Below are 14,712 nucleotides of genomic sequence, written 5' to 3'. Positions count from 1 at the left end.
CTTCTTGAATTCATTATCAGGACCTCTGATATTACTCACAGTTGAGGAACAGTTTTTGTTTTGTTTTTCGGGTTCCACCCAAATACTGAATCGGTTGGATTCCCCTCCTCCAAACACCACCTGGTTTCTGGGTATATATTTAATATTTTCCTGACTATTCTCAACACTAGTTATGTATGCCAGTTAGCATGGCCAAATATTACCAGGAAGTCTTGATCTGATTTTCAGCACACTTGTGTTTTGCAGCCACTGAATTATGAAGAAAGACAACAGGTGAATCTACAGATTGGGGTAGTTAATGAAGCTCCGTATTCTAAAGAGGCTAGTTCACGATCAGTCATGAGCACCGCGACAGTTACTGTTAATGTAAAAAATCAGGACGAGGGCCCTGAGTGTAGCCCTTTGGTGCAAACCGTTCAAATTAAAGAAAATGTGCCAGTGGGAACAAAGAGCCGTGGATATAAAGCATATGATCCCGAAACAAGAAGTAGCAGTGGCATAAGGTATCCTGTTTTAATTAACTCCAAATTTACCATGTTTTTAAGATTCATAACTTGTTTTGATGCCAGAATTATAATTTTGCCTATGATATGATTTGCTACTTTAATTCATCTTTACTAATAGGTATAAGAAATTAACTGATCCAAAAGAGTGGGTCACAATTAATGAAAACGAAGGATCGATCACAGTTTTCAGAAACCTGGACAGAGAGGCAGAAAGTGTCAGAGGTGGCATATATAATATCACAATTCTTGCATCAGACAAAGGTAAGAACTACTTACCTTTCCCCCTACTTACATTCTCAGTTTTTAAACCAAAACATAGATTTGCAATGAGCTGCATATATACATATATATATATGTATATATCTATATACACGTATATATCTATTTGTGTTATATTAGTTAGCATAAAATACATCACGAGTTTTTGATGCAGTGTTCCAAGATTCACTGTTATGCACCACACGCAGTGCTCCATGCAATCCATGCCCTCCTTAATACCCATCACCAGGCTCAGCCATCCCCCCACCTCCCTCCCCTCTAAAATCTCCAGTTTGTTTCTCAGAGTCCACAGTCTCTCAGTTCATCTCCTCCTCCGATTTCTCCCAAGTCACTTTTCCTTCCCTTCCCCTAATGTCCTCCATGTTATTTCTTTGCTCCACAAGTAAGTGAAACCATATGATAATTGACTTTCTCTGCTTGACTTATTTCACTCAGCATAATCTCCTCCAATCCCATCCATGTTGATGCAAAAGTTGGATATTCATCCTTTCTAGTGGCTGCATAATATTCCATTATATATATATGGACCATATCTTTATCCATTCGTCTGTTGAAGGGCATCTCAGCTCCTTCCACAGTCTGGCTCTTGTGGACATAGCTGCATATATTTCCAAAATGTATTTCTCCCCAGAAGATACAGAGCAGTTGAAAGGTTTGCTGTAATTTATTAACTCATGTTTGCTTTCTAATAACATCCTCAGTTTTATGTAATTGTAAAATAATTTAGTAACAGAAATACTGGAAATGATAATTTTTTTTTTAAAGATTTTATTTATTTATCTGACAGACAGAGATCACAAGTAGGCAGAGAGGCAGGCAGAGAGAGAGGGGGAAGCAGGCTCCCCACCGAGCAGAGAGCCCGATGTGGGGCTCGATCCCGGGACCCTGCGATCATGACCTGAGCCGAAGGCAGAGGCTTAACCCACTGAGCCACCCAGGCGCCCCTGGAAATGATAATTTTTAAAAAGTAAACAATCATTGAAAATTGAGAAAGTTACTCTAGTCAAATTAGCTTCAATTTATCTAGTCATGTCTTTTAAAATATTCACTTTGGAAGAGAATTCATTGCAACAGAGAACATGCTCGTTGCCTGATAGTGCATTCTTAGAAAACTGTTCTGTCTTTTTACAGGAAACTCTCAGTATACTTAGGGATTAAATTCTGACTAAGGACATTATTTAAAAATAATCATAGTCATGATTAATGGTATATTATAAAATTAGAAAGACAAACACTGTGAATCCATAAAACCATATGAAAGATAAAATATTCTGTGAGTCCTACAAAATGGAGAGGAATATGACCACAGTGGTTATGTATGAGATCTATTTAGTGCATGACATACATTTGACTTCAGTGCCTCCATAAACTAAGTATGTTAACTACAGCAAACATATGTTATTACACTATAGCTTACAACATTAGAGTTTAGAAGCAATTTTGGAAGATGTTTTAGGTATTTCGGTTCTATCTAAATGAATGAGAAATGGTTCCTATCCATTGATTGAATCAGTAAGGTTGTAGTTAGTTAAATTGATTAATTAAAGACTGTCCTTCAAGGCCTCAGGTTCCTTTGTCCCTTTGTCAGGACATGCTTTTTGGTCAAAGGCAAGTGAAAAAGAAGAATAACATGAAAATCAAATCTGTTCTGTTTACATTTTTAATAGGGCTTGGCAAATGGTTTGTTGATAGATCAGATAAATTTATTGTCCGGAATTAAGAGATTTGGGATATAATTTTATTCTACATTCTCCTTTGTTGCAGAGGAGATAAAATAATTGAGAGGTCAAATATTTGTATGGCACTTAGATGAGCTAATTATCCTTGTGGAATAAAATAAATGCATCATGGGGCCCCTTCCCATTCATTTCTGTTGAAGAGGGTAGGGACTGAATGTTACCATTTATTTTATGAACTCAGATCATACAAAGGGGTTTTTTGTTTGTTTGCTTGTTTGCTTGTTTGCTTTTTCTGTTTTTATCTTTTTCTAAAATCTGTGCTGACTAATTTCCTTTGGACCCTACCACCTGCTTCCTGATGAAAGATGGTGTCTCGTGAGCACAGACGTTAGGTCCATTCTCACTTCCCATCCTCCTGCTTCTCTGTGGCACTTGCTTCCTCTTTCTGAAACCCTCTTGCAAGGCATCTGTGTATAAGTTTTTTCACACTTTTCTCTCTGGTCCATATGCTTTCTGGTACCACCTTCTGCTCTCCCGAACACAGCTATTTCTTCAACTTTGGATTCAATTTCTCTCTTCTTCTCAGTGTCTTCTCAGATTAAACTCTCTTGGTAGTGTCACTCAGGTGTGTCCTCTATATAGCTCAGTTTTAGATTTTTTTAAAAAAAGACGTTATTTATTTATTAGAGAGATGGAGAAAGAGCACTAGTAGGCAGAGGGAGAGGAAGAAGCAGGCTCTCCGCCCAGCAGGGAGCCCGATGCGGGGCTCGATCCCAGGACCCTGGGATAATGACCTGAGCTGACGGCAGTGGCTTAACCCACTGAGCCACCTTGGTGCCCCTTAGGTTTTTATCTTTGTTGGATTATTCCAGCTTTGGGGAGGAGTGTGTTTTCAAAATTTTTGAAATATTGAACAGGAGGGTGCCATGCACAAAACTCATGAAACCAAGGGTAGTTCACTTTCCATGACTTCATATTTGGAATTAGTACTTACTCATATAGAACTGTGTTAATATTAGAAGGCGAGCATTGCATGCCTACATTCCAATGAATTAGAGCGTTATTTATTTAATCAACATGAAAAACAGAGCTGTGAAACACTGTGAATTAGATGTCTAAGATCTTCGGTTTAAATATTGTACACTGATATGAATCACAATGCCTCAAAAAATGGAGTGTACTGTACAACTGTAAATGTTTAATGGAAGTGAGGTTCAGACATTTAGCACAGTAGTGGAGGAGCAGACGTTGTAGAGGTCAATTTTTAAAGACAATGCAGTCAACCAGGCTCAGTCAGGAAGCCATGTGCTTTCAACTCTGTGTGCGGATCCAATGTCAAGAAATGTTCAAGACATTCCACAGTCCCAGTTTTCAGAGAGAGCTAGAACACAGCACACAGAGAGAGAACAGAGATGTTGAGAGGTGAAACGTATGTTGCCCTCTGAAACGTATGACAGGTAGATAAAATACAGATTTCCCTGCTTCCTTTGTCTCCCTTTCCCTTCTCTTTTTTTAAGTTGTCCAAAGTGAGAGATTGTTGCATTGTTTTCTGTATCTCATTCCTTCTCTCCTGGTTCCCTTTTCTTCTTGCTGGTGCACATTCTTTACTAGTTCTTCCAAAGTTGTTGTCTAGGGGACAAACCCTACCCATTTTATTCTGAAAAATATTTCAATGTCATTCTCCTGCTTGATTTGATCATTTGACTTGATGTAAGGTTTTGAGGTAGGTCCTTCTTTCCCTCAGCACTGTGAGGGGTCATACTCCATTATCTTCTGGCATCTCATGTTGCTGAGGCAAATTTATCTGCTGTCAATCTCATTATTGTCCATTTGTAGGTAATATGTCTAGGCAACTTTTTTGGCTCCCTGGGTTGCATTTTATAGTTTTAATACAGTGTTTATGGTGTGAGCTTATTTTTATTTATGTAGCACTGCCATCAGAATATATTTTTTAAAAAATCCTTACTTCTCTTTAATTCTGGGATATTTTCAGCAATTACCTCTTTCAATAGTGCTTCCCTGCCATTCTATTTATTCTCTTCTTCTAGAATCACTATTAAAGGAATGTTGTTTTAGTTCTACTGGAATTTAGGCTATAATTTCATTGCTCTTGAAACAGTTACCCCCCTTTTTTTTAAATGTCTTTGAAGATACTAAATATACATGTTTCAAAGATGTCTTGCATAGAGTGAATTAATCTTCAGTTGGGTGGTTTTTTTGGTTTTCCTTTTAGCATTGCTCTTGCGCATTCTGGAATTTCAATTTGCAAGCTTGTATTACATGGGAGGTGTCCAGTTTGATTTCTCCTTTTGGTTTCTTCCTCTCCACTTTACCCCATAGCAGTCTTGTAGTAGCTGCCACTTTGTCCTTTTCTTTTCTTTTTTTTAAGATTTTATTTATTTATTTGACAGACAGAGATCACAAGTAGGCAGAGAGGCAGGTGGGGTGGCGGGGGGAGAAGCAGGCTCCCTGCTGAGCAGAGAGCCCAATGCGGGGCTCGATCCCAGGATCCTGAGATCATGACCTGAGCTGAAGGCAGAGGCTTTAACCCACTGAGCCACCCAGGTGCCCCTGTCCTTTTCTGGGGCCCGCATTTCAGAACCAGGTCTCCTTGTCCTTAATGACACTGCCCGTATCACAGGGCCTGTCGCCTTGGACCAGGCGCCTATGACCCCAGGGCTGCGCCTGGTCTTCCAGCTTTTCCAGGTTGGCAGCTTTACATAAGACACAGCCCCAGACAGCAGGTGGCATAGTTTGGTTTATCCTCTTGTCCATCGCTGATGTCCCAAGGCCTCCTGATTAAGCAGAAAGAAGTGATCTAGAGGCAGATGTCCTGATTTGTGTTCAGCTTCAGACTAAATAACTGTGTTACTGATTTGGGGCCTGGACCCACATCTCCTTCATCTTTGAATCCCCTAGATTTTCCAGTATGGTGCCCTGTACAAAGTAGTTATTCAGTAAATTTTTATTAGACATAGAGACCGATGTTTTCCTTAGGCTACAGCCATGGGGATTAGTTTGGTTTACAAGTGATTTTCTACTTCTGGAGTCTTTTTACCCTTCAAACGTTTCTAGGTACTGTTTTGTTCTCATCTTCTAAATGCATATCTTCTCCCTTTTGGTTCCCCTGCTCCAAAACGTTATGCACTTTCTATATGCATATGAAATTCCGGGCTCCTGAGGTTGGCTTTCGGGGATCCTTAGCTCTTCTCTGCGGTGTCAGTTCCAGCCAGTCTGCCTTACCCCCTCATTCTGTCTAGAACATGGTTATACATACTGTGCTTTCCCACCTTCTCAAATATCCCTGTGCTTGTAACTATACCAGAAGCACCCTCGGTCATATTTTCTCTTTAAAAAAAAAATCAGTCAAGGGGCGCCTGGGTGGCTCAGTGGGTCAAAGCCTCTGCCTTCAGCTTAGGTCATGATCCCAGGGTTCTGGGATCAAGCCCCACATCGGGCTCTCTGCTTGGCAGGGAGCCTGCTTCCCCCCTTCTCTCTCTGCCTACCTCTTTGCCTACTTGTGATTTCTGTCAAATAAGTAAATAAAATCTTTAAAAAATAAAAACAAAACTATTTTTTTCGATGTACAAGTTTCCTAGTAAAAACCCAGAACATTAAAAAATTCATATTTTTATATCCAATTTTCTAGATGGGAGAACCTGTACTGGAACACTGGGAATTATACTTGAAGATGTGAACGATAATGGCCCCGTGATACCAAAACAGACAGTAGTAATCTGCAAACCCGTCCTGGCATCTGCGGATATTGTTGCCGTCGATCCTGATGAGTCTGCGAATGGCCCACCCTTTGACTTCCGTTTGGACAGTGATGCTGATTCAAACATAGAAAGAAAGTGGAGATTGAGAAGAATTAACGGTACGTGAATGCCGTTAATACCAGCTTAGTTCTTAGTCTGTACTTCTGACTTTAGCCATGAGAGGATCTATGGTGACAGGAATGACAAAAATGAAGAGGCCCTCTCTCAGCTCTTAACTCCTCAGAGGGTTCCGCATCTCCTAACTGAACTACCCACGGGCCCTGAAGTCTTGGTCGCCCAGCATTTCAGCTTTCACGACTTGAGATCTGCTGTAACCTGAGGGGCTTTTCCTTTGAAGTGTCCTTGAATGTGAATTTCAAACCCATGCTTCCAAGGAATATTCCTCCATTTTCTTTTATGACAAATTAGAACACAAAGCTGTAAGCCAAGGGAAGGGGAACAGGAAGGGAAAAGGAAAACAAGGATGTGTAGAAGCTATGGTGACAAGTTAAGGCCCTGTGTCCCGAATCCTGCTCTGTGAACTGACAGCATTTTCAGTCTTTTTAATAATATTCCTGTGTGTGTGTGTGTGTGTGTGTGTGTGTGTGTGTGTAAGGTTATCAACTGTTCTTTCTCGGGAAGAACTAACCTTACTTTTAGATTTTCTCCATTCTACTGATTTGATGTCATAACATCATTTCCTTTTAGATCGTGTGAAAGGAGGTAGTAATTTTTTTAAAGATGTTTATTTATGTATTTATTTGACAGAGAGACAGCCATTGAGAGAGGGAACACAAGTGGGGGGGGTCGGAGAGGGAGAAGCAGGCCTCCTGCTGAGCAGGGAGCCCGATGCGGGGCTCAATCCCAGGACCCTGGGATCATGACCTGAGCTGAAGGCAGCCACTTAACGGACTGAGCCACCCAGGCACCCCAGTAATTCTGTTTAATATTCCTGCTTTGTACAGTAAACATTGGCAGGCTTATGTCTGTCAAAATTTTGTTGCTTTTAAGTTCTACTCATCTGTGAAATAACCCCAAAGTCTGGGAAACACCAAGTTAGGAACATATTCCAATGAGTCTTTGAAGTCAAATAGACTAGGTTAAATGCTGGCCCCACTGATTATTAGTGATGTAAATATGACGATGCTATTTATTCTCCTTGGGTCTTAATTTACTTATATGTAAAATGGGATTATTTGGGGGGAGTAAACAAGATAATGAAAGCATCAGACCATGGCACGTTATACATTGTAAATTTTGGTTTTGTTAGTCTTCTTATTTTTAACACATAGACTTACCAAGTTAACCATGCTTTCTTCTAAAATGGACTTATCCACTGATTCCTTTACCCAAACACCCAAATTTATATTTAGAGCTTCAAACACCCTCATAATAAATGGGACAGTTAAATGGAGAAGTTTTCTTCTTAAGAATGGGCATGTGGCATCAACATTCAAAATAGTTATATATCTTTGGATCTATACCCAAGACTGAATTGGATATTGACCTGGATATTTTCTACCCTAAAAAAATACATCAGAACTATAAAGTGTACAGTTGGTCCCAGGGTCCTATAGGATTGTGAGACACTACAGCATCAAGACAACTCACACATACCAGTGTGTTCAAGGTCAGCCGTGTTCTAAGCTGTCAGAATCAGTCTCTGACAGTGAGTCACAACTTTATATCTGTTTGGCACAATATATGAGAACAGAATAAAGGGAAACATCCAGAATTTCAGATTATTGCTCTCTGATAAACCATGTATATAAGAAAATTGCACTGAATGGTGATATTAAAAATTTTCGAAGATATGAGTGCTTTAACACCTATTACTTGTGATAAGAAGGGTTTGTTTGTGGACAGAAAAATATATTATTATAAAAGCCAAAGGACGTTTATGTAAGAGGCAGCAGAGAGAAACTTGGATATGCAGTATGTTTACCGTTGCTATAGATGAGAACTCATCAGTCCATTTACATTCTCAGTCCTGTAGCCTTTGTGCCTTCCCATCAGGAAGGCCTATTTGTCGGGAAATATGGCAAATATCCTAACACTAGAAGAAATTAGTGACATTCTCTATCACTTAGTTTTATTTTCTTTCAGATACGGCAGCTCGTCTTTTCTTTCAGGAGGACCTTCCATTTGGAACATATCAAGTACCTGTCAGAGTTACAGATAGACATGGCGTGTCACTCATTACTCCACTAACTGTTAAGTTATGTGACTGTGTTACTGAAAATGACTGCACGCTTCGCACTGATCCAAGGATCGGCCACGGAGAAGTGAGACTTGGAAAGTGGGCCATCCTTGCCATATTGTTGGGCATAGCCTTGCTCTTTTGTAAGTCCCTTCACCAACTTGAATAACAGCCTTTACAATAACTTTAAAGATGCATTCTTAGAATCAGCACTGCTACCTGTAGCTGTTCATTTGTATATAGTTCTAGTTCTACTTAACACAACTTACTGAATTTATTTATTGAAAGCACTGTTCTGGTGTTATTGCAGCACAGACATAAAATTCAGTGCAGAAACATGGCAATTAGCACGTCTTTGTGGCATACTAGCTTAGAGCAGACTTTCTCCACAAGCCACCATATTTATATTTTCTGGAAAGCTGACTTTGTGTGAGTCATCCTAAATTCATAACTCCATATTGTTTTATGATCAACTGAAGTAACTTCTCTCATCCTCCAGGTATCCTGTTTACCTTAGTCTGTGGGGGTACTGGGGCAGCTAAGCAGCCCAAAGTATTTCCTGATGATTTAGCCCAGCAGAACCTCATTGTGTCAAACACGGAAGCTCCAGGAGATGACAAAATAGTAAGTAGTTTGTTCTTTTTAAAATAAGTACAAAGGACAAATTGGCCTAACCAACTATAATTATCTTTTCTGAGAAAAGTTCTTTTGAAATCAGGTAACTGACAATATATAAAATTTCATCCGTCCTATGGACTAGATAAATGATGTTGATTCTCTTGATGATACGTGGCTTTTCAGTGTGGGCGTATAGTGTTACTTAAGAGTTAAAATCCTTTAGCATCTCATTATTATTTCTACTTAAAATGTTTCATGACTTCAACTTTAGGTCCAGTCTTTTTTATATATTGAAACTGCTGTTTGTGTTGTAAAAATATTTGATTTAATTATTCACAGATCATCAGCATAATTATTTTAATTTTTTTTTCTGGCAACAGCAATAAAATGACTACGAGCTTTGATCAGTGTGGGAAGAACTTTAATGGAGTCTTTCTGGTTCTAATATGGGTTAGAAAGAAGCCTGAGGTCAAACATGAAATGACAATGCTAGCAAGCGACTACAGAGCTCCAACTTTGATTTCTAGCCTAGTACATAGATGAGGGACTTGTAAATTTTCTACGGAAAGCATAATGATGATAAGAACAGGAAAGATTTAGAAAACAAAAGTCGTTGACATCTAGGAAGGTATTGGAAAAAAATAAAACTTAAGAGTTTCCCACAAAAACGCAGCATAGAAAGTTAGTGCCCAGAGCTTTGTTGTTCTCATTTTCCCTGCTGATTTATTTTTCTTTATTGAGATCACAGGATTTATTATTGCAACTAAGATTTTTATGGCAACTCCTTTTCCTGTATTTTTGTTTTAGTTGAGGGGAACGACATTAGACACAATAAAAATACTGATCGCCTTTTCTGTTTCTTGTTCTAGTCTAGTTTAGTCCCTCTAGGTGAAGGAGTGAATTTAAACCAAGCAGGGTAAATTCACATGAGATGTTGATGCCAGAATCCTGATTTTGAGCTTTGAGATTTTGGAAGGATTTAAGAAATGAGCTTGTGCAGTATTCTAAGAAGTTTTTAAAGAAGGAATATACATTTAGCTTTCTGGATTTGTCTCAAGGTGTAGACCAGTTGACATCTGCAATTTGTAGATGCATTGGGTGCTGTACTCAGGATTGCCAAGACAGATTTAGTTCTTGCCCTCAGGGAGCTTACCTTCTAACACAAAAATGTAGGGCATTATCTGCTTGTTGTTGTTGCTGTTCGTTTCTGTATGCAAATTGTTTGCCTTTCAGTGTTCCACCAATGGTTTCACAACGCATACTGTGGGCAGTTCTGCTCAGGGAATTTGTGGTACCATGGGATCAGGAGTGAAAAATGGAGGGCAGGAGACCACTGAAATGGTGAAATGTGGACACCAGACCCTGGATTCGTGCCGGGGAACTGGGCACCATCACACCCTGGATTCCTGCCGGGGAGGACCTGTGGAGGTGGACAACTGCCAATATACCTACTCCGAGTGGCATAATTACACTCAGCCTCGTCTTGGTGAAGTGAGTTTCCCTGAGTGTCCTACAGATTTATTTTAATTTCCTTTCAGCTTTCTAAATTATTTCAATTTAGTGGCCTGACCCTTGTTTTCAGTTAATTATTAATCTATTAATTGTAAAGTTGTTTTTCCTAATTTTGATTTAGTAATGCTCAGTATTAAGTGGAAATTTACTTTTCCTCTCAGTTTGTTTCGTTTTTCAATTCTTTAGAAATAATGTTAGATGATACTTAGTTATTAGATATGAAATATCCTATTTATTTGGTATAAGAACAACAGAAAAGAATTGTTATCCCAGTTTATGTGTTTTTTTTAAATATACAACTTATCTGTACGGTATTTAAATTATTTTTTTCCATGATTTTGTGTTAATATTTCCCATGTGACAAATCTTTATCTTAGAAAACAGAAGTGTGGTACAAGGCAATTATAGCCTTATGGTCACTAAGCCTATCTGGAAAGATCTGAGCCCACCTAAATTTGGGTTCAGTTTAATGGGTGCATCTCACTTTTGACATGATTTTGAAAGGGAAACTAATGATCACCTAACCTGAACCTTCGTATACTTGCTGCCACATATGTGAGTTTTTAGAGACATGCTGTAGAGTGAATTTATAGATGATTTATGATATAGACCAATCATGTGCATTTTTTATATGTAGGAATCCATTAGAGGACACACTCTGATTAAAAATTAAACAATGAAAGGTAAATCAAAGCCATTATTTTTATGTTAGTAAGTTTTGGTGTTTAAAATAATAATAATAAAATATATTGTGTTTCTCCTCTGGCAGAAGGTGCAACTGTGTAATCAGGATGACAAGCATAGACATGCTCAAGACTATGTCCTGACGTATAACTACGAAGGCAAAGGATCGGTGGCTGGTTCTATAGGTTGTTGCAGTGAACGACAAGAAGAAGATGGGCTTGAATTTTTGGATCATTTGGAACCCAAGTTTAGGACACTAGCAGAAGCATGCATAAAGAGATGAGTGTGTTCTGATAAGTCTACAAAAGCCAGTGGCTTTATCTCCTTCCCACCCACGCTATTTTCATTACAGCCCATGTTTTTTAAAAAATTGGATATGCTGTTTCAGGTTTTCCCCTCTTTATTTCAATGGTATCTCTTTAAACATATGCATGTTTACAGAAAAAAGCTGTAAATACGTATACAAATCTCCCAAGTTTTGCATAGTTATTAATTAGTTGTCTTCTACCCAAGGAGACCTACAGATAGAAAAATTAAAGAAGTCTGTGTTACTGTTTACATTTGGGTGTAATGACAATAGCCAATTTATTGTGCAATCGAATGTAATGAGTTCAAATGTGTGTCATACACTACTTAAAGGATAACCTAATAGAAAATTGTAGAGAACTCGCTTTAACATTAATTAGTTGTTTGTACGGTGCTTGAAAACTGCTATTCTCCTAAACATTGTAATGTGTGTATATTGCATCCTTGATAATGTTTTATTCTTAGAACATTACCTTTCTTTCTAATGCAAAGGGAGCGTCCCAACCAGGCATTGACTGGTGGTAATACAACTCCATTTTGGTAGAGTTTAGTTTCTGTTTTACTCTATATAAAATCCTGTGCTGAATCTACGTTTCTCTGTTAATCTACCTTGACAGCAAAGTTTAAGTTTAAAAACTGCTATAAGGATGTGTTTTTACTTCTGCAGGGTTTTGGTCCTTGGTCTCTCTCTGTTTCTTTCTCTCTCTCCCTCTCACTCTCTCTCTTTTTTTTTTTTCTCTTTATTTTAAAAATTTCTACTTGGGTTGGAGAATCTAAATATTTTAAAAAGCCACTTTTCTTCTAAAGTGAGTGATTCTGTTTGTGTTTTATGTAAGTGTACTAGTCTCTGTTTTTCTTGAAATCAGTGTGATGCTGACGTTACTGTTTCAAGTATCTTGGTCGTTGCTTCGTTATTTCCTCAACAAAGGAACTTTAACTTTGTTATTGAAACTACAAGTAAGTAATGCTTTGCATGTTAAAATTAGAATGTGGATAATTAGTATATAATAGTTTGTTTACAGTTCCTATCTTCAATGCAAGGATATAGTTTTTAAATGCGAAATAATGACGGTTTTTGAAATAAGCTTTGAGGTACAGGGATCGTGAAAGCTCTCCAGGAGTAAGTATTTTATAACTTTTTAGATGAAATGGCTAGTCATATCTATGTGTTTAAGACGTTGTTGTTGTTGTTGTTGTTGTTTTCATATTTTAAAATTAGAGTTTTTAACAAATGTAGAGTGGGCCAAACTATGTATATTTTGAAACAATAAGACAAAATTAAACTGAACAGCCAACCAAATTCCAGGCCAGTTTTCACAGCTGATTTCAATGAATTTTCTATGTGTACTAACTACATGAACATTTTAAATGTATTTTTGATGGTAACAATTGTTAATAATGTGCCTATCTTAAATTCACAAGTCTGCCTTATAACACTTTTAAAGATTAACACTGGGTAATTATTCCATAGTCAATTTTATCATTTGAATAGTTTTGTTATTGTTCAGTCAAAAATACTGTTTCTCAAAGTTATTTTAAATAAATCCTGTCTACAATGTTGTGTTTTGCTAGTTATGAGAAAGTAAATCGAGTAGTTTCAAAATATTAGTTTAAGTTTGTTAATCATGTGCCCGATATGACCTTATAAGATTTTATTTGTCTTACTTTGAGCAGTGAGTCTATTCTTTAGAATTGTGTTCTATATTTTTCAGAATTTTAGTTTGATGTGGAGAGATCATTGGTCCATTGTCATCACCACATGTACATAATTTTGCTATTCTAAAGGTTGTCATGCGATGGGATATTGTTTAAGTTACATGGTTTCTCTGTGTCCGGGTTTTGTTTTGTTTTTTTAAATTTCATCATAAAATGGGGGATAATAGTATAACTCCTTTCCTAGGGTGGCTATAAGACATTTGAATAAAAAATGGTTTTTAAGCATGAAATTCATATAGAGTTGTCCACCTAAAAGGCACTCCTATAATACTAAATGATTTAATTTTTTATTTTATTTTTTAAAAAAGATTTTATTTATTTATTTGAAAGAGAGAGACCCAGGGGGAGAGGGAACACAAGCAGGGGGAGTGAAAGAGGGAGAAGCAGGCCCCTGCCGAGCAGGGAGCCCGATGCTGGGCTCCATCCCAGGACGCTAAGATCATGACCTGAGCTGAAGGCAAATGCTTAACCGACTGAGCCACCCAGGTGCCCCACTAAATGATTTAAAATACGTCACATGTACAACCCAATTCATACTAACAAAGATCAATTAAGAAAATAGAATAATTGAAAGCTGTTTTTTTTTTTTTTTGCTTTACTTTAGAATGTCTGTCAGTTGAGAATACGTCTCTTCATAATGATTACCTGATGACTGAGTCTTATCTATCCAATGGTTCAGAACAAATATTGCAAAGATTTCTGAAGTATCTACAAAGGATTGCCTAATCTGAAATACTGTGAAACTATTTAGTTCCAGTTGGGTGGAAAGCAGAACATCTACGAAAAATGGGCACTAATTCTAAAACACTATGAAAGTTATATATGCTTAAGATTCTCCCTGCCATGCCCTTCCTAGGCTTCTCTCCTAGCTGGAAAGGTTGCTTTTCTCAGAGACAAGCAATTGCTTGCCTGGGGAATTTAAGACAGTTGGCCTTCTTCAGGGTAACCCTGAAAGTACAGAGACTCCAGAGAGTGCCTTGATGCAAATCCCAACACCACCCTTACTAGCTGTGGGATTTGAGAAGTCAGTTAAACTTTGAGTTTAGTTTCCTCCACCATATGACCTTTATTTGTGGGGATTTTAAGAGTCCATTTCATAGTTTTGTTGTCAGAGTTAAAAGAGTTAATTCGTTAAAAGAATTGGCACAGAAGGATCACTCAATATACATTAGCTGCTGTTATTATCATAAGAGAAGGGAATGCCTTAGTTGGGATAATCATAGCTTTGGTCTCAAGTCTCATTGTACCTTACAGCTGACATCTTGCCATGATGTTCCCATTCATCTTTCCCAAAATCCTAACTGCCTTTTACCTGTGATGGCCTTTTGGGAACTAGATGGCTCATAATTGTTTCCAGGTCTCTCCTTCTTGGTATTCAGGAAGCTACATCTTATCCATAAACCACAAATCAGCGTGATAAATCTTGAGACTTAAATGAAAAACAGATACAATTT

The 14,712-nt window shown here is 37.9% G+C and overlaps 1 protein-coding gene across 1 annotated transcript in view; it reads left to right on the top strand.

Moving 5' to 3' along the window:
- Positions 1-11,630, top strand: part of LOC111142491 (desmocollin 2) — a 32,719-nt gene extending 21,089 nt beyond the window's left edge. The window contains exons 10-16 of the mRNA XM_022495698.1: positions 247-503; positions 625-767; positions 6,114-6,341; positions 8,329-8,565; positions 8,922-9,046; positions 10,274-10,531; positions 11,322-11,630. Of these exons, the coding sequence (XP_022351406.1) occupies positions 247-503; positions 625-767; positions 6,114-6,341; positions 8,329-8,565; positions 8,922-9,046; positions 10,274-10,531; positions 11,322-11,519 (1,446 nt within the window). The 3' untranslated portion in view covers positions 11,520-11,630. The remainder of the gene's footprint in view (positions 1-246; positions 504-624; positions 768-6,113; positions 6,342-8,328; positions 8,566-8,921; positions 9,047-10,273; positions 10,532-11,321) is intronic.
- The last annotated feature ends 3,082 nt before the right edge of the window (positions 11,631-14,712 follow it).

Source organism: Enhydra lutris, unplaced genomic scaffold (assembly GCF_002288905.1).
Source record: "Enhydra lutris kenyoni isolate GAN:26980312 unplaced genomic scaffold, ASM228890v2 scaffoldscaffold8, whole genome shotgun sequence".
NCBI lineage: Eukaryota > Metazoa > Chordata > Mammalia > Carnivora > Mustelidae > Enhydra > Enhydra lutris.
This window is presented reverse-complemented; position numbering and strand designations above follow the sequence as displayed.